This window comes from Mustela putorius, unplaced genomic scaffold (genome assembly GCF_011764305.1).
Source record: "Mustela putorius furo isolate JIRA1106 unplaced genomic scaffold, ASM1176430v1.1 tig00000174_pilon_pilon_pilon, whole genome shotgun sequence".
In the NCBI taxonomy this organism is placed as follows: domain Eukaryota; kingdom Metazoa; phylum Chordata; class Mammalia; order Carnivora; family Mustelidae; genus Mustela; species Mustela putorius.
In genome coordinates this window covers 1,982,312-2,000,718 of record NW_025421304.1, presented here as the reverse complement: position 1 = coordinate 2,000,718, position 18,407 = coordinate 1,982,312, and the positions used below count along the sequence as shown (strand labels likewise).

The 18,407-nt window shown below is 49.4% G+C and overlaps 1 protein-coding gene and 1 long non-coding RNA gene across 9 annotated transcripts; one reads left to right on the top strand and one right to left on the bottom strand.

Moving 5' to 3' along the window:
• Positions 1-5,675: 5,675 nt before the first annotated feature.
• Positions 5,676-6,872, bottom strand: LOC101690398. Its single transcript, XR_001181628.1, has 2 exons — positions 6,638-6,872; positions 5,676-6,027 (listed from the first exon to the last, which is right to left on the bottom strand). It is a non-coding gene; the product is annotated as an uncharacterized LOC101690398 (long non-coding RNA).
• Positions 6,873-7,258: 386 nt separating this feature from the next.
• Positions 7,259-18,277, top strand: ZBTB32 (zinc finger and BTB domain containing 32). Of its 8 annotated transcripts, none has more exons than XM_013062813.2 (6): positions 13,467-13,802; positions 14,954-15,869; positions 16,129-16,202; positions 16,315-16,383; positions 16,508-16,669; positions 16,849-18,277. In XM_013062813.2, the coding sequence occupies exons 2-6, from the start codon at positions 14,986-14,988 to the stop codon at positions 17,124-17,126; spliced, it is 1,467 nt and encodes a 488-aa protein (XP_012918267.1). In that variant the 5' UTR covers positions 13,467-13,802; positions 14,954-14,985; the 3' UTR covers positions 17,127-18,277. The 8 variants fall into 8 exon arrangements, with proteins under 8 accessions (XP_044931869.1, XP_044931870.1, XP_044931868.1 ...); XM_013062812.2 differs by having other exon boundaries at positions 14,887-15,869; XM_013062814.2 differs by having other exon boundaries at positions 13,479-13,802; positions 15,822-15,869.
• The last annotated feature ends 130 nt before the right edge of the window (positions 18,278-18,407 follow it).

Below are 18,407 nucleotides of genomic sequence, written 5' to 3'. Positions count from 1 at the left end.
TTCAAAATGTCTTCCAATTTGGATTGCAGAAAGAAATTACACACAGTTGAGGGCCGGAGTGGAAAAAAAGGACACAGGGCAATTCACTAGAAACCAACTCACAAAATGTCCGTTGTATCAAATGGCCAACTCACTGAATTTATCAAAAAGTCTTTTACTGGTATTAACCTAAATGGTTTAAAAGATTGGAGAGAAATGGATTTTTAGTTGTCCCCTCAGAACTGAGCTCAGAGTCCTGCATCAGAGACAGAGCAGAAAGCAGGGAACAGGCTTCCCAGCAGGGTGGGGACCCGAAGGCAGGAATAGTCTTCAGGGAAATCTGGCCGCTGAAGTCGCTGACTCCCCAGTGTGGCCTTGCTTATTCCGAGTTAGGGTTCGAACACCAAGAGTTCAATGTGGGCTAACCTCTCTTAAATGGAAAAGCTTACATTGTTACGTTAATTCTTCCGGAATTGTGATGTAAAGTCCTGGGTGTTCAAGGCACTGTAGAATTACAAGAACCAAATTTTCCAGATCTCGCGATAACCAATTTTTTCTTAAAGATTTTTATTTGAGAAAGAGAGAGAGCACGAGTTGGGGAGGAAGGGGCAGATGGGAGAAGTGGGCTCCCCACGGAGCAGGGAGCCCGAGATGGTGCTGCCGATGCTTAACAGACTGAGCTACTCTGGTGAGAACCAGTCTTATGCAGCCAACGTCACTGATCCCTTAAGCCCCAGGGCCCAGGGGGCCCAGGCACCGACCGGGGGCCCAGGAAGCTATGTTGATGAGACAAGTTGCATCTGCCCTCATTCTGGGTGGTAAGATTGTGAATGTCTTTCCAGTAACATAATGACTCATTCAAACATTCAAATATTTATTGCTTGCCTAACATGGGCATGCACCGGGCACTGGTCTAGATCTGGGGACCCAGCAGGGAACAAATCAGACCTCAATCTCTCCCTTATAAAAGCTGACCTTTTGAAAGAGGAGATCAAGAACACCAAGAAGGGAAATATACATGTCAGAGGATGTAAGTGCTAGGGAGGAAAAGAAAATGTAAAAAGATTTAAAAACGAACAGGGAGGAGAGGCAAGCCATTTCAGCACCACATCTATATCCTGTCTAGGTCTGAGTTTCCCTAAATGGCAAAGTCCCTCTTCTGGATTATTTCCTATTGTCCATTGTCTCATCACCATGTGTGGGGGTTGGAGGGAGCTCAGACTGCCCATCTCTGCAGCACGTGCCTGCCTTGGAGCAGAGATGGATTCAGCGCTGCCCAATGGATCTGGCCAGCAGGGAAAAGTTGGTTACCCAGAGCAGACTCAGGCTCTGAGCCTAGGGAAAGATGAACAGACCCTGGGAGCAGAAAGGACCACTATCCTCTCGCCCCATAAGCCTTCTCCTGATGATTCAGAGATAAATGACACAAAAAAAGTACTGAGAATTCAGTGTTAGCTATTATCATGGCTGTCGTTTTTATTAGCATTTGGGGACCCCATCACTCACTGGGCCAGTTATCCATTTATTGTGTCTTAATTTCAAAATTTATCAGTTGGCCTAAGGTTAGACCTTGTCAGTAGGGGGCGCTGGAGGGACACTGCAAGTGGCTTCTCCCCAGATCCCAGGGCTTTGTTCCTGTTTCCCCAGGACTGTGACCAGCAGGTGGCCGTTACTGTTCTCCACGTTGTAGCTGGCCACCTCCAGCACCTTCTTGAGCCCAGCGAGAAACATACCATTTAGCCCAAGTAAGAGATGTATTGAAAATATGAAATAGAATCATTTCTCCCTTGACTGCCTTTTCTGATGCTCTGCAAATGGAAATAGAAAGATGCAAAACAGAGCAAGTGTTGTTTTTTTGTTTTGTTTTTTGTTTTTGTTTTTTGAAGAGCTGCTTTCAGTCCTACTGCGGGAAAAAAGAAAAAAAATGATCAGAAAGATCCCTGGCATTAAAGTTCATCTCATAAAAATTCATTCCAAAATTTGAACAAGTTTGGAAATGAAGGAATTTTTCAACTTTTTAAAAAAGATTTTATTTGAGAGAGAGAGAGCAAGCAGGAGGGGCAGAGGGAGAAAGAGAAGCAGACTCCCCCAGGACCCTGGGATCATGACCTGAACCAAAGATGCTTAACTGACTGAGCCACCCAGGTGCCCTGAAATTTTTCAACTTTCAAGATCCAGAATCAAGGCCAGTGATATCTGTTTCCTAGAAACTACTCTGGTCCATGCCAATTAGCTTTTTAAACCACCCCAAACACAATGACTTAAAATTATTTTTTAGCTCCTGATTCTTTGGGACCATTGGGGCTGAGCCCAGCCAGGCAGTTCTGTGGGTCTCACCTGGGCTGACTCTTGCAGTTGCAGTCAGCTAGTGGGGTGACTGGGGGCTGTTTGGTCTAGGGTGGTTCCCCTCACATGTATGGCTGGCTGGCAGTGGGTGTAGGTAGCTGGGTTAATGGCTCTCATTGGGCCATGTGTCTACAGCAGGCCAGCCCCAGCGTGTTCACATGGCCGGGCTCGTAGGGTTCCCAGAAAGGGTTTTTTAAACTATTCTCTATAAAAAAAATACCTCTTTCTGTGACTTTGCATGTTCTTAGGAAATGCCAACACTCCCCAGCATGGCCTACCAGGCCAGGCCCTCCCCACCACACCCAGCTCCCACTCACTGCCCCCGGCTCCCCCATGCTCCTCCCCACTTTGCTCTCTCCATTCCAACAGTGGACTTCAGGGTTATGCTTCCTCCCACCCCAGAGCTCTGGAACCGATTTTCCTACTGCCTGGAAGACTCCACTCTCCTAGTCAGGTTAGTGAGTAATTTACTTGTAAAATATTAATATAAGCATCACCTCCTCCAGGAAGGAGGAGGAAAAGCCTGACCAGGTTAGAGTTCTGTTTTCCTTTCTTCAAGTATCTACCTCGTGATTTTCCTTCAGAGACTGTAGCATAGTTTTAAGTTTACTTGCAACTAGTAACAATAGCTAACATTTAAATCACCCCTGGCTCTGTGCCCTGGGCTGTTCTAAGAACTTCATGATGTCTGTTCATATGATTTTCTCCAGGCACAGAAAGGAGAAGAAACTTGCTTCAGTTCACACGGTTGAGGAGTGGTACAGCAGGACACAAACCTGTCAGTCTGGTTCCAGAGCTAGCATCTTAACCATTCTGCTCTGTTCCCTCGCCCTGAAGTAAATAATCTGCATCTCACTACCAGACGGATAGCAGTAGATACTCTGTATGCCTGAATTGTGTCCCCTCCAGAATTCATATGTGGAAGAGCCCTAACCCACAATGTGGCTGTATTTGGAGATAGGGCCTTGAAGGGGGGAGTTAAGGTGAAATGAGGTCAGAAGAGTAGGGAGGGCCCTAATCCAATAGGACTAGTATCATTTCTCAGTCCGCTCAGGCTGCTATAGTAGAACAACATGGACTGTGCAACTTACAAACAACTGAAATCTATTTTTCTCGAGCTCACAGTTCTGGAGGTTGGGATGTCTCCGATCAAGGCACTGGAAGATTTGGTATCTGGAGAGAACCTACCTTCTGGTTCATAGATAGCTGTCTTCTTACCCTAACATCACATGGTGGAAGGAGCAAAGGAGTTCTCTGGGGTCTTTATATAAAGGCGCTAATGCTATTAATAAAGACTCAATCCTTATGACCCAATCCCCACCCCCAGCCCCATCTCCAAATATCAGCATAGTGGGGATCAGGTTTCAATATATGAACTAACACAGACATTCAGCCTATGGTACCTTTTAAGAAGAGAAAGAGATACAAGGAGTGTGTATGTACAGGGGAAAGACCATGAAGGGCCCAGTGAGAAGGCCACCATCTGCAAGCCAAGGAGAGAGGCCAACTCACTGGCCACTTGATCTTGGACTTCCAGCCTCCAGAACTGTGAGAAATAAATTTCTGCTGTTTAAACTACCCCCCCCATCTGTGTAATTTTGTTACAGCAGCCCAAGTACACATACATTTGGTCTCTTCATGCTTGCCATTTGTACTTAGAACCATGCCAAACACATAACAAGTGCTCCAAAAATATATACTCGGGTACCACTACCTTCTCTGGAAAGTCTTTGCTCACCCTTCTCCTCCTCCCACGCCTGGTTTAAGTGCCCCTTATGGGCTTTTGTTGTTACACTTTTCACTTGATTCTGGAAGGATACGTTTTGAGGTTGTATTATTCCTTTTTAGAAGGTTCATCTTTGAATCTAAAGATTTGAGTCTTCCCCAGGGCTCAGCACAAATGGTGTATGCTGTTGGGTGTTCAGTAAATATTTGAGTGAATGCAAGTCTCCTGATCTCCACACACAAGCCCTGGATGGACATCAAGAAGGCTTGAGTTCTAAGCTTCATCCCTAAATTCCTGAGCAACCTTGGATCCTGAAACCTCAAAAATAATCATGGCCTTGGGTTTCTCCAGAGATCAAAGCTTGGGGAAAAGTCTTTTATGCTCTAACAAGCAGGAAGTACAGGGTCATTTTTTAATCAAACACCTGTGCAGTTGAACTGCACTCCTGAGTCTTAGTCATCTGCCTAACTCTAGCTAGACTTCTTGCTGTATCTCAAACATACTATTCACTCCTGTCTCAGGGCCTTTGCACTTGCTATCTCTTCTGGGAACACACCTCCCCCAGAATTTTCCATTGCAAATAATGGCCTTAATTTTCAGTGTTTATGCCAAAGTCAAGGAGGGGTGATGGTGATCGGTAGAAAGCAACTCAGTTTCAAGGCACTGGAGAAAAAGAGAGTTGCCATTGTTCTATTAGTTCATTGACTCCTCTCAGCAGTCCTGAAAGGTGTCATTATCCCCATTTTACAGGTGAAGAAATTAAGGCCATGAGAGGTTAAGTAACTTGCTAAAGTTCTCACAACTAGAAAGTAGCAGGGCTAGGATAGGAATCCAGGCAATTTGGATCCAGTATCAAATTTCTTACCCACAAAGCTCCCTGCTTCTCAACATATATTGCTTAGTTAACACAGGGTCTGGAGTGGGGATGTTGCTCAACAAGCAATAGTTATTTCTCTACCCCTCTCATTTGACTCTTCTAATCTTATAGTCCAACCCCCAGAACCAAGTTGACAACCCTTCCTAGTCTATGAATCTGAAGTCCCTCACTTCATCTTCTTATGCCTGCACATGCTATGTAGCTAGATTTGAGGACTCTAAAATCAGGTTCTCTGGGTTCCCATCTAGGCTCCACCTTTCACTAGCTCAGTAAACATGGGAATGTTACACCCCTCCCCAGGTCTCAGTTTCCTCACCTGTAAAATGGGGACAGTAATAATCCTTATGTTCTAGAATTGCTCTAGGGCTTCATGAGATGATGCATGTAGAATGCTTTCCACCTTGTCCTGCCCATAAAAATGACTGAAATTGTAACATATATGATTAGAGCCTCTCAGTGAGAAGCCCCCCCCTCCACGTGCCAAACTTCCGGGGCTGTGAAAAACACCCAACCACATTAAGGGCCAACATTGGGACCAGATGAACTCATTGTTCATAGACAAGAGGTTGGCTGGGTGAGAGGACTCCTCACCTGATCCAACCCAGATCTACCAGACAGTTACTTCCTAGAGGCAACGTGGTTCAGGGGGGTAATCTCTTGGGTCTGATAGACCTGGGTCTGAATTCCAGCTCTGATTTCTCCTCAGGACCTTAGTTTCTTCATCTGCCAAATGGGAAGAGACTACTGTTAAGACTGATTAAGCATATGAGTTTAATTCAGAAGGTTATGTGATATTCATTCTACTCCTTGCTTAGCCACAGACCAGCTCTGTGGGATGAGATGAGTGTCTTCAGCTCTGTGAGCCTTGGTTGTCAGCTCCACTGGGTGTTGTCACCATTCCTAACCCTGAAGTGGCTATGAGGATTTCCCAGGACCACATGTGCTACACTCTGCACCCTGTAGCAGTATATACCAAGAGTTAGGAGTTTAGGCTCTGGAGTCAGGCTGCAACAGGCCTTGTTCAAATTCCAGCTCTGACAATTAGCCCTGGTGAGGTCTCAGAGAAATCAATTTCTTCTCCCAACTTCAATTCATTTATCTGTGAAGTGAGAATAATATCAATAAATGTCCAATAGAGCTTGTTATAAGAGTTCCATACATGTAAAGCACTTAAAACTGGCTTGGTTCAGTGTAAGTGGCAAAGATATTAGGACAATTTTTAAAATATCCTTTCCTAGAATGCAAATGCATTTGCCCCAAAGTTTGAGGACTTGAAAACATGCACGTAGTGAAGCCTTCAGGATCAGATTCAAGTCCAAACCAAAAACCAAAAACCGGGCACCTGGGTGGCTCGGTTGGTTGAGCAACTGCCTTCAGCTCAGGTCACAGTCCCGGAGTCTCGGGATCGAGTCCCGCATCGGGCTCCCAGCTCCATGGGGAGTCTGCTTCTCCCTCTGACCTTCTCGCCTCTCATGCTCTCTCTCGCTGTCTCTCTCTCAAGTAAATAAATAAAATCTTAAAAAAAAAAAAACCAAAAAAACAAAAGCCAAACCAACCAAACAAAAACCCAAACAAACAAACAAAAACCAAAATATCCACCTTCATTTGTAGTTGAGAAACCAGGGCCACGTGATGACATCAAGCCCCACCCCACATCTACAAGATCAACCCTACTTAACCACAGTGTAGCTCGAATGCCGGACTCTCACCAGAACAAGGTCAGAATCCCAGCAACACCCATGCTCGCCCTGCGACGTGAGCCAAGTGAGACTCAGAAGTTAACCAGCAGAGTAATCAGCTCCCTCGCAGGGTTATTTAGCAGACGTCGATGAGATGACGCACACAACACGGCACCCAGAAAGGGTTCAGCGATCGGGGGCTGTTGTTACTATTGCTACAGCACCTGTCTTCTCCAGCTTTTTTAGGGGTTTACTCCCACCCGCCACTCGCCTTAGTCGGTCTCCGTCCTGACTTCTGGCAGCAGCTACTATCCCAGCCCCTCCTCAGGAGGGTCCTCCTGCGCCCTTCCTTCGTCCCCAGCTCCTCAGCTAGCTGCGGGGAGGTGGGCGCCAGACAACACTCCACCAAGCACAGGGACTGAAATCCAACTGCCGCCTGAAACCGTTGGACTGGGCTCCCGCCTCCTGGTCCTCTAATCAATCAAAAGAAAAGAAGCAAGCCCCTAGACCAATCAGAAGTGGAAGCGGTCGAGCAATGCCCGCCTCCTTAAAGCGCCCTAGCTCCTCATTGGATGTATCCGAGCGCGGACCCAAAGCTAAGCCACTTAGAAGAGAGTGGGGCCAGCCAATCAGCAGTGCAACCGCAGCCGGGCGGGTGGAACCGGAGAGGCAGTATCAGCTCACAGACTCGCGCGGTGCGAGCTCGCCGCCTGTCAACGCCAAAACCCTGCATGGACAGAAAGCCAGCTGGCTAAGCTCTTAGCCCTGGCCAATTAATGGCGGGGCAGAGCAATGGATCATTCTCTCTGCGGTGTGGTATGTGTGTGTGAGAAGGGAGACTGCTAGTACGTGAAGTGCGCAGTTAACCATGGCTCAGGCAAGGAGCATTTGAAGCGCGATCATCTAGACCAATCACAGGTCAAGGCAGTACCCCTTCTAATGCTTTCCTTGTCCCCCCCCCCTTACTTACTTCCGGCGAGGCATGGTGCGTTCTGCAACCAATCAGTGGTGGGCAGGGCAAGAGGCGGGAAAGGGAAGCTGCCTACGGGCACCCGAAGCCTGGCAGGCCCTTGAGGGCCTCCCAACCATCAGAGACACACACTTCATAGACTGTCAGGGGTTGAGAGAGACGTGAAAAGCTTTGCAACGAGGGCTAAGCAGGGTGGCAAGACAGAAGCAGGAAGCGGTGGTATCCCGAGCCCTTGCAGAGGAAGCTTCCAAGACTGTTGAGGCGAAGGAGGTTCAGGGCCCAGTGCTTTCACAGAGAGGGTGACACAGCCACTCAGCAGGGGAGGGGGGCGAGCTGGAGGGTAACGGCTCAGTGTTAGAGACCTGACCCAAGTCCACGGACCAATCAGGCTCCACCGCCCTGCCACACCTCAGAGTCAGCGGAGTGGGTGGGAGCTCCGCAGCCAATCAGGGGTGGGCGCGAGGCGGGAGCGAGCAAGTGGAGCTATCCTAGGTGCCTCCTAGAATGTTGAGCATGCTCAGCAGGAAGCGGCCAGCGCTGCAGCCAATCAGCGTCCGCCTCGGAATCCAGGCGCGACAGGCAAGCTGTGCACGCGCCCAGGCCTCGAGCTCCGGGCCTCGAGACACTCGCCACTTTCTAACGGCCACTCGAGCTTGTGCCGCCCTCAGTGTATGTGAGACTGTGGGAAGAGGAACAGGGTCCAAGTGGGTGAGTGCCGTGGTTTTTCTTACACTTTTTAAGGCTTGGGACTGGTCCAGGCCAACCTGGGGTATGAGGGCTTGAGTGGTTGTTGTGAGGGTTGCGGGCTTTACTCCGTGGGGACTCCCTTTGCCCTGGTGAGGCTGGCAATGGGACCTCCCGGGCACCTTTGGAGGCCAGGCCAACATGTCCTGAGTTGGTCCATGGTCCCTGAGGCTAACTTGACTTGGAAGTCGTATTTGGGGGGCTGTTGGGAGGCCCTCGGGGCTCTGCATGGCATCACTGGCCCTGAGGTATGGCCTCTGAACTGTGGGACGTTGTCTGAGGGCTCTGGACTGAGTCTGAATCTGGCGACTGGAAAGAGAGGCCTGGCGACTCTCCAGAGGTTATTGGGAGTCACTGGGCCAAAGATGAAACTTGTGTGACTTGAGAGATTTTCTGAGGTCTTAGGATCCAGCTTGGGCTGAGAGTGAGAGTTGCCAAGGTTGAAAGCCCAATGGGAAGTTGTCGATGGCCATTGCATCCAGGCTGTGCTAAGAACATGTGGCTGCAAGGCTTTGGGGAGGGGTTGCTGGACTCCAGGTTGAGGCACAGATTTTCCAGTATTGGGTCCAGGTTAGACAGCCTGACCAAGAGGTTAGACCCAAGGTCTTCAGGAGGTTCTTGAGGAGGGAGTTTCTGAATCTCAGAGGTTGTTTGCCCTCCACGGAATATTACTGCTGTGTGACTCTAGAAAAAAACAGGATTGGTTCATGTTAGGCCTTTGGGTCCACTCTCTCCCAAACTCTGATCATTCCGAAAAGGTATCAGGCAGTGAGAATAGGGCCAGATGCATAGGGAAGATGGACGTTCTATTGGAGCACAGGAAGAGGTGTATGAGATATCCTGCTCCTTAAGAAATCACCCAGGTTGTCTTTACAGAAAATTTTTCATTCTTATTGGACAGGGTGTTGATATCTAATTTCACTCGGCTGTTCAAATTATACATGGTATTAGAGCTTTCAGAGTGCTTTCATGTACACCCAGAGTTCTTAAACCTTGGATGGGGGATACAAGGGAGTGGTCTATGAGTAGATTAAAAGGGTTTTTGAGCTCTTGGAAATCACAAGAAAAACTGTATGCATGTTGTTTGGAGGGGAGCATGCAAAGCAGCCGCAAGGATAAACAAGGAGTATTTAACCTGTCCAGGGACTGGCTTCAGTCTGTGAATCCCTTATCATTCACATATACAATGGTATGAGTATCTATAATTTTCTGGTGTAAAGAGTTGATTCTGTGGCTTAAAATGTTTAAAAGGATGGTAATCCCCTTAACCATGACATTAAGAACCACTGGAATTAAGCAGGTTCCTGTATTACCTGTGGGGCCTAGGCCAGACTAGAAATGAAGATTCCCCTTTTCTTCCCACACCTGGTGTTGGCACACATTTCAAGACATATTAGCCTGCATGTCTGAGCTCAGTATACCTGCCCTTCACACAAAATCAAGGCCTGGAGTGTGTACATCGGTGATACAGTTAATCCTCCTGAGTATAGACCTGGGGTTAAGGGCTGTGTAGGTCCTGGAAATGGGCCATTTAGGAGAGGAAGTCCAGGGTTCTAAGCTCCCAAAGCACAGCCAAGAACTGGGGGAAACATGTTCCAGGTGGGCCTTTCCTAGATGCCCTTGGATCCTTGACCCAAGGTGGGAGGACACAGCCAGAGGGGGTCAGAGTAGGTTTCATGCAATACTGGCATTCAGTACTGGTCTTGAAAACAGCCCCACTGAGCAAACTGAGGATCTCAGAAGAGTTAGCCCCATATTAGGGCTGGAGAAAAAGGCCACCTACAGAGAAGATGCAGTGGAACCTAAACTTTCTTTTTAAACTTCGAGTCTAGTTCTTTTTCCACTTGATCCACAAAAGATATGTTAGGATAAGGTTTCTATGACCTAGGTACAGTTCACATAGCTATGATTACACTGGTTCTTGAGTTATATGAAACATAGATTTAAGGGAAGAAAGAAACTAATTTACTCCGCGTTGTCTCTTCTCTGGTATGTGTTGGATGTACTTAACTAGAAAGAGTGGGCATTTGAAAGTTTATGTAAGATTTGGATAATTGGCCTTCATCTGCATAAAATACTGTGGGGGAATTTAACCACCTTAATTTGAAGAAAGAGATGTGTTCCTGGAAAAAGGGAAAGTTCATATAATTTTTCTAAATTGAATCTTGTTTAACTTGGCTTTGGAATACTTAGTATTTAAAATAAGTGCGATAAAGGGAAATATTTTTCATAAAACAAATAATCATGTCTCCAATTGGCCTATTCTGATGGTTTAGTTTTAATTATATTTAAAGAGAATCCATACTTGTATTGCTGTGTTGATATTTTTATATCAAGCCGGGCTGTACCTACAGGGGCATATGAAGTAGCATGCCTATCATTTCTATTGAAGGTCATGACTATCAATTAGAATTTATTATTGAATTAGAATTAGAATTTATTATTGAAGGTCATGCCTATCAACTAGAATTTTAAAATAGCAGACTTTAAACTTTAATTAATAATATAAGTATTGGGACTGAGAGGCAAAAATCATACCTTTTTCTCCCCACATAGTCCTTCCGGTTATGTCTCACCTAATCTCTCCTACCCACTCTACCCTATCCCAGGATGGGGTTTGTGTCCCAGAACCAATGGTTTCCTGGGTCCACCCCAGGAGACAACTGTAGGGGATTCCTACAGAGTCAGCCTGGGAAGTAGAAGGTGGACAAGGTTTTTGAGATTGTGATGGGAGACTTTTTAAGAATAGAGTTATCACTTTCCCTACCCTTCCAAGTCAGAGTACTATTTGCTCGTGCTTCTGCTGTCACTGCTCAATGCAAGATGGTTTGGGCTGTGTAGTCAAGAACATAGGGAGAGAGAAGGGCCTAGAGTGGCACCAGCCTGAGGGCTGAGGCTAGAGGTCCCTGGAGATACCTCTAAGGGGTGGTCTTTAAAAGGATATCCTTAAGTGGGGTAGACACCAGGTAGGAGGCAAAATGGGGTTTCCCATTCTTGGGGGCTTTTGTTCACTGAATGGGGAGTCCCCTTGCCCTTCTCCTCCGTATTAGGTTTCCTGAAAGCCTGCTGACACTCCCTGTCAACTATACTTGGCTTATAGAGGATGCTGCCCTTTGAGGACAATCTCTAACATTCTTGATCATCAATGAGCAAATCCTACCAGTGGGGGAGCTGAGTCACAGGCTCCCTACATGAAGTAGGGTTGTGAGGCAAGGCCACTGGGTGATGCTGTAATCTTCCAGACCCCTGTACCTTTTCTTCTTTTTTTTTTTTTTTAAAGATTTTATTTATTTATCAGAGAGAGAGAGAGAGCGAGCACAGGCAGACAGAATGGCCGGCAGAGGCAGAGGGAGAAGCAGGCTCCCTGACGAGCAAGGAGCCCGATGTGGGACTCGATCCCAGGACGCTGGGATCATGACCTGAGCCGAAGGCAGCTGCTTAACCAACTGAGCCACCCAGGCGTCCCTGTACCTTTTCTTCTGCACTTGGGGTTTCTCTCTCATGGTTTTCCCCCACTTATTCCATATCTCCAGGGCTGTATTACTGTGTTGAAGAACGTTTTTCTCTGTACACCTACATATCAGGAATTGGTGCTTTTATATGTCCAGGCCAAGTGTCTTTTATATGGGTGTTTAATGAGTCCCTGGGTGTGGTGGTATGAGGAGTTAGAAAGCTTAGAAATGGAAAATATTTAACGTTCAGAGTAGCACATGAATACAACCTGTCCATTTGCATTTTCCCTTTCGCTCTGAGTCATCTTCCCCTCTCCCCCCACCCTATGATTGCCCCTCCACCAGCCCCACCCACTGGCACACCCTGTCTGATCTAGGAAGGGTTAACATCTGCATATACCCAAGCTAGAATGAGAGGTAGATGGGGAAGGCATGTTAGGTCTGGAGGGAGAAAGCAGAAGGCTGTCTGAACATTTTGGGGTCCTGGAGCCAAAGGGAGAAACAGGAGTTTAGGGACATAATATTTGGGTCTAGGAGGGGACTAGGATCTAAGGGAGAAAAAGCCTAGGGTGAACCAGACTTTGTCAGGTCACCAGAGCAGCCTACCAATGCCTAATTTGTTTATCTTCCAGTTACTTATTGGGCATATATGATATACCAGGCACATATCACAAATGATTTCTCTACGTTTGTTGAATGAATTAAAAAGCCATAGGATGAGGGATAACAGAATAATAAAAAACAGAAAAAGAAATTTGAGTCTCTCAGACCTCATCCTTTCCCCAGGTTAACGAGTACTAAAGTGTGAAAACAGGGGAAATCTCCTGAGAGCTTGACCCTTTTGACAGGAAGTGAAAGAAACCCCAGAGTTCTGATTTCAGAGAAATGTCATTTGTCATCAACCCAAGAAAAGGGAGTTTTCTCTTCGAGGACCACCGCGGGCCCTTCCTGGGGTTGCCCCCTTCAGAAGTTGATGGGAGAATCTGAGTCACTTGTACATTCAGTCCCCAGTGGTGGCCCAGATGACAGGGTCATTTCCACAGAGCAGTCAGGCTTCCTAGTACTAAAAGTCAGGGAGAGGAAGGACAGGCATGCTTTTGGCTCTCTTTCACTCTCTCCTTGGAATCCCGATGTTTCAGTCCTTTTTACTTCTGAAGTAGTAGAAACAGCTTCTAGCTGCTAGAGCTGACAGTTCTCAGAACTAATCCTATTTGAATGATGCTATTGTACTGACAAACCACTTTCACATTCATCATGTCATTTCATCTTCACCCTCACCTCCAAATGAGATAAGCAAAGGTTATCCCTATTTCATGGATGAGGTAACTGAGGCTTAGAGAGGTGACTTGCCTAACGTGACTCAATTAGTAAACAGCAGAGATGAGACTCGAATGTGGGTCTAATTATTCCAAGGTTCTTGCTGCGAGATGAAATTTTTAAAAAAAGATTTTTATTTATTTATTTGAGAGAGCAGGCAGAGAGTGCGAGACAGCACATGAGAAGGGGAGGGGGCAGAGGGAGAGGGAAAAGCAGACTCCTGGTTGATCATGGAGCTTGATGCGTCGTGGAGCTCTATCTCAGGACCCTGAGATGACGATCTGAGCTGAAGGTGGATGCTTAACTGACTGAGCCACCCAGGCACTCCATGATTTTTATTCTTTTAAAGTAATCTCTACACCCAGCATGGGGCTCGAACCTACAACCCCAAGATCAAGAGTTGCATGCTCTACAAACAAAGCCAGGCACCCCTTCACATGAACTTCTTTGACTCTAGAAGTTCACAAATGAAATACGGAGACAAGGGAGGAAGAATGTCTTGAATCTGGAAGTAGAGGAGGTGGTCTTTCTTAGAGGGGTAAAGCAGAGCCAGGGGTATAAAGCCACACCCCCTTGGGGGGACTGTGGCAGACTGATACTTGGGACACCCAATGGAAGACTGTGAGGTCAGGGGCGGGGCTAGCTCCAGGGGGGCCCCAGGAGCCCCAACAGCAGTTCAGAGCATGCGGTGTCCAGGAGGAAGCTACAACTGGTGAGTGGTTGCTTCTCCCCAGCTGAGACTTTCCTCCCACTACACCCTGCTTTTTGTCCCCTTCCTACCAACCTGTAGCCTTCTCCCTGAGGTGTCCAAGTAGTAATCCTCCCCACAAGGGTCCTTACTCATGGTGACTCCACATTAAGGAATATGCCTACCAGGCACTGAGACACTTAGATCTGTCTCTTAGTATCTGGGTTCCCAGTTCTCTTCTTAAAAGTCAGTGTGGTAGTTTTGATATGTGATGAATTTCTGCCTTATTGGATCTTTCTACTCATTGCTTTGGGCTTATAAAAAACAAAATTAAACCAACTCCTTATCCTAAAATCTGGAAAGAAAATAGCCTCCCCCTATACAGATCCCATTTTCCTTTCTCATGCTTCTTCATAGGTCAAAACTTTCTCCAAAATCTCTCTCCATCCTTGATCAGAACCTTCTCTTCTGTGGCTTCTGCTCTCTCAACCCACTGGATGGGGCTCTCTTCTCGGTCCTTCTCTGAGGACATGTTCTAGAAGTTTCAGCCGTAGGGGGATAATCAATTGATGCTGCCTTGCAGCAATGACCTCAGTCTTACTGTCCTTTCTGCCTCTCAAGACTACTCAGCTCCATGTGATGGGGTGAAGGTGGGGTTGGGGGTCACACTAGCTTTCAAAACTCTCCCGTGAAGCTGTGTCTTGCTCCATCCCTAACTGCCAGGGCTGACTGGGTCTTACGGTGATTTCTTTGTCTGGAAAGAAGAAAGCCTGGCCTGCTCCAAGGTCTTTCCTTGTAGAAGGGCTTAGAGTAGCAGAAGTATCGGCATCTGCTCTTTTTTAAGTAGAGACTGTCAACTGGCAGGGCCCATATATACTAGCCTTAAACCCACTATTTGATATAGTCACTAACTGCTTGGTCCTTACTCTTTAAGTCCTGAATATGGTCTAATTTCTATTCTCCTGCCAACCCCCTCCTCACCCCTACCCTGTGGTCCATTATGATTCTGGATAAGCTCAGGTCCTCTCTTGGGTTAGTTTATTTGTTCCATTCAGGGCACAAAGAGCTCTGAACCAGCAACTCACTCTTTCTCCCCTCACCTCCACAGGCTTGAGAATATGCTGTTCCTCTTTCCTCTTTCCACCATGGACCCCACACTGTGGCCTTTCTTTCAGGTCCTCTGAGACTGGTACCCAGGCAAGGCACAATGCCCCTGTTCCCGACGACAAGACTGCTTAGCCCCTATGGCTCTGATCGGCTGGTACGGCTAGCAGCCAGGCTCCGACCAGCACTGTGTGATACCTTGATCACTGTGGGAAGCCAAGAATTCCCTGCCCACAGCCTGGTCTTGGCAGGTGTGAGCCAGCAGCTGGGCCGCAGGGGCCACTGGGCTCTGATGAAAGGCATCAGCCCTTCCACCTTTGCCCAGCTTCTGTACTTTGTTTATGGGGAGAGTGTAGAACTGCAGCCTGGGGAACTCGGACCCCTTGAGGAAGCAGCCAGAGCCTTGGGGGTACAGTCTCTGGAAGAGGCATGCAAGAAGGCTCGACGGGACAGGGCTAGAGAACTGGGTCCAAGGCTCAAGGAACATCAGGAGGAGCCAGAGAAACCCACAAAGGACTCTGAGAGAGGACTGGAGGGACATGGAGAGCAGAGACCAGAGACATTTGTTAGAGCTGGTTGGAGAGAACAAGAGGCACTGTATGAGCAAAGGCCACCAAAAGACAGCTCTGAGAGAGCAGAGGCAATGAAGGAGGGTGCGGGGAAGCAGAGGAGATCAAAGGAAAAACTTAAGCAATCGCCTAATGGCCATGCGGGAACAGATGGGAAGGAAGACGGGATTATGTGGGTGACAGAGAGTCCAGGGGGCTCTGAGGAAGGTCTGCGGGAGTTCTCTTGCCCCCTTCCCCCACCAGGTTCCCTCCAAACAAGCGTCATTCCTAGGCCCTGGTGGGCTGAGGCCCCTTGGTTGGGGGAGGGCCAGCCCGCCCTGTGGAGCATCCTGCTGTTGCCACCCAGATATGGCACTCCCTTCTCCCATAGCACCCCCATCACTGGAGCCTGGCAGGAGGTCTGGCCTCAGGACCAGAGGTGAGTGAAGAGCCTAATGGAAGACCTCCCTGGCTGGGAGGGAGTGGCTCAGGATAGGCAGCAGTGATGGGTAGAAAGGCACCACATCTCTTATCTGTACTGTACATTTCCTGAGCTGGTGATAGGACAAGAAGCTTCCACCACAGGGGAATTCAAAGCCCAGACCCTAAGGAGGACTCATGACATCTCCCTCTTCAGGAAGGGCCTGGCCAGGATCCCAGGTTTTGCCAAGGCTAACTCTTCCCCACCCCATCCCCAGGATCCCATTGTCCCTGAACCCTGAGAAAGGTCTCTGGAACCAGAACCAGTTGGCCAACTCCAGTCATGCCGCAGGTAAGCCCTGAAGTACCCTGTACAAATGCTGTAACATGGTCTCTCTCTCCTTAGGCTGGGACTCCAGGAGTCCAGCCTGAGGAGAGCACCTCCTTCACTCTGCTCCCTCCAGGTTTCCTCCCCCAGGGCCCCACAAAGCTCAGCCCTGGGGAGATGAAAGAGTCTGATCAGAGGCACACAGGTGAGTAGGGTGAGGGCGATTTTACCTCAGCCCCACTGTAGTTCCCAAAGTCTTTTCTGGGAGTACCAGTGGTCCAGCTCTGGGATTTCCAGCCCTGCTTCCTTTGCCTTCTCTAACCCCACAGGTGAACTTGCAACTTGTGTGGGTCATGTGAGTAGAGCAGGCCTAACTCACCAACAACCTCCCCCACCCCCACCTGCTCGGTCTCGGCCCTATTCTTGTTCTGTCTGTGGAAAAAGGTTCTCACTCAAGCATCAGATGGAGACGCACTACCGAGTCCACACAGGTATGGGCTCCCCACCCAGTGCAATTATCTGCTCCCTTCCAAACTCTGGTCTGTCTGCTCCTAAGTCCTCTGTGTGCTTGACTCCCAACACAGTTCCTTTGCTCAATCGCCCAGATCAACCACTACACCAGCCTTCACCCACTTCTTTCTTTACCGGCCTCCCCCTCCACCTGCCCTAGGAGAGAAGCCCTTCTCCTGTAGCCTCTGCCCCCAGCGCTCCCGGGACTTCTCAGCCATGACCAAGCACCTGCGGACGCATGGGGCCGCACCATACCGCTGCCCTCTGTGCCAGGCCGGCTGCCCCAGCCTGGCCTCCATGCAGGCGCACATGCGCGGCCACTCGCCCAGCCAGCTCCCACCTGGATGGACCATTCGCTCCACCTTCCTCTACTCCTCTTCTTCAAGGCCGTCCCGGGCCTCGACCTCTCCCTGTAGGTCCCCTTCCTCAACCACCTGATGGGGTTGGTAGCTTCTTTGGCTTCAGCTGACAATACAATTAAAGAATGAAAGACGGGCCGACGGGCTGGCTAGGTTTCTGACCCAGCACCACAGCTATTGGCAGCCTAGAAAATCCGGCTCCAAGAAGCGCCGCAGAAAAGTCGCTGCAAGCCTTCTTCCAGATGCCCGCGGGCCCCAGAAGCCTGGGCCAGCGAGCCCGTGTGGGGTGCGGGCAATGAAGTTTGCACGAGTGAAAATTGTGCGGGGACTAGCGATTCCATCATCAAAATAAAGAGTTTCCTGTGCCCTCCTTTCAGGACCAGAAGCGGAGTCCAGACTTTATAGTCTGTGAGCTGGGGAGAGGGAAGGAAGGGCAGCCTTGCCCCTTGTCCTGTGGCGGCCCCTGCTGGCGGTGCTTCCACTGTTCAGCGCGGGGGGCCACCTTCATCTCCAGTTGTCCCTGTTCTCCCTCAGAGGTAGCGGCCCGCGAGGGCCACGAAGTCCAGGCTGACTTAGCAGGAAGCCCTGTTGGCGGAGGCTGTGAGGAACCAAGTTATTAGCCCCTTTCACAGCAAACAACGGTGCGCAGAATATGAGTCTGGGACCCCCAGCCCAGGGCTCCAGGAACGCGTGCTCCACCCTCCTCCTTTCCTTGAGCTTTCTGCCACCCTCCTCCTCTCCTTGAGCACAAGGACCGCAAAGCTGCGGCCTCTCGAGCATTCCCTCGATGCTGTGCAGAACTGAAACCGGGTGGCGCCTCCAACTGAGACTAATCCTCTGCCGCGGCCCTTTCCCACCCCACGCCTCTTGCAGTCGCGAACTTCATTTCCCAGTGTCTCTGGGATTCCCAGGGTCCGAAGCCCACAGCACCCTGGGAGTGGTAGTTCACGCGTACCCTCGTCTCGAAAGGAACAATGGGAAGAGTTTGGGGCGAGAACCACACCTCCCGGCAGCCCCCGAGACGGTTTTCTGGGTCCGATTAGGACCTAGTCCCAGCTCTCGCGGCCCTAGCTCCCGGCGGAAGAAGCGAGGCGCCAGGACTACATTACCCGGAGTTCCCTGCGCCTCGCCCCTCTCCGGCCGCCACACAGGGTCTGTGCTCTCCAGGCGCGGTCTAAGGGTGACTGCCGACTGGCCTCGGACTCCCGCTCCCGTGGTGCCCCGCGCGTGGCCGGCCCAGCCCCCGGCTCCCGCTGGCCCCGCGGCGGCGCTGGTTGCTGTCGTGAGCCGCAGCCGCCCCGCCCCACCTCTCCCTCCCCTCCCCCCCCCGGCCCTGCGCACGGGCCGCCCCTCCCCCCGC

Excerpts from the sequence above, each read along its gene's own strand:
- ZBTB32 (XM_013062813.2), top strand. The coding sequence starts at position 14,986 with ATGCCCCTGTTCCCGACGACAAGACTGCTTAGCCCCTATGGCTCTGAT. Across the intron at positions 16,203-16,314 it reads CAACTCCAGTCATGCCGCAG|GTTTCCTCCCCCAGGGCCCC; the intron begins GTAAGCCCTGAA and ends TGCTCCCTCCAG. Across the intron at positions 16,384-16,507 it reads GTCTGATCAGAGGCACACAG|GTGAACTTGCAACTTGTGTG; the intron begins GTGAGTAGGGTG and ends CTAACCCCACAG.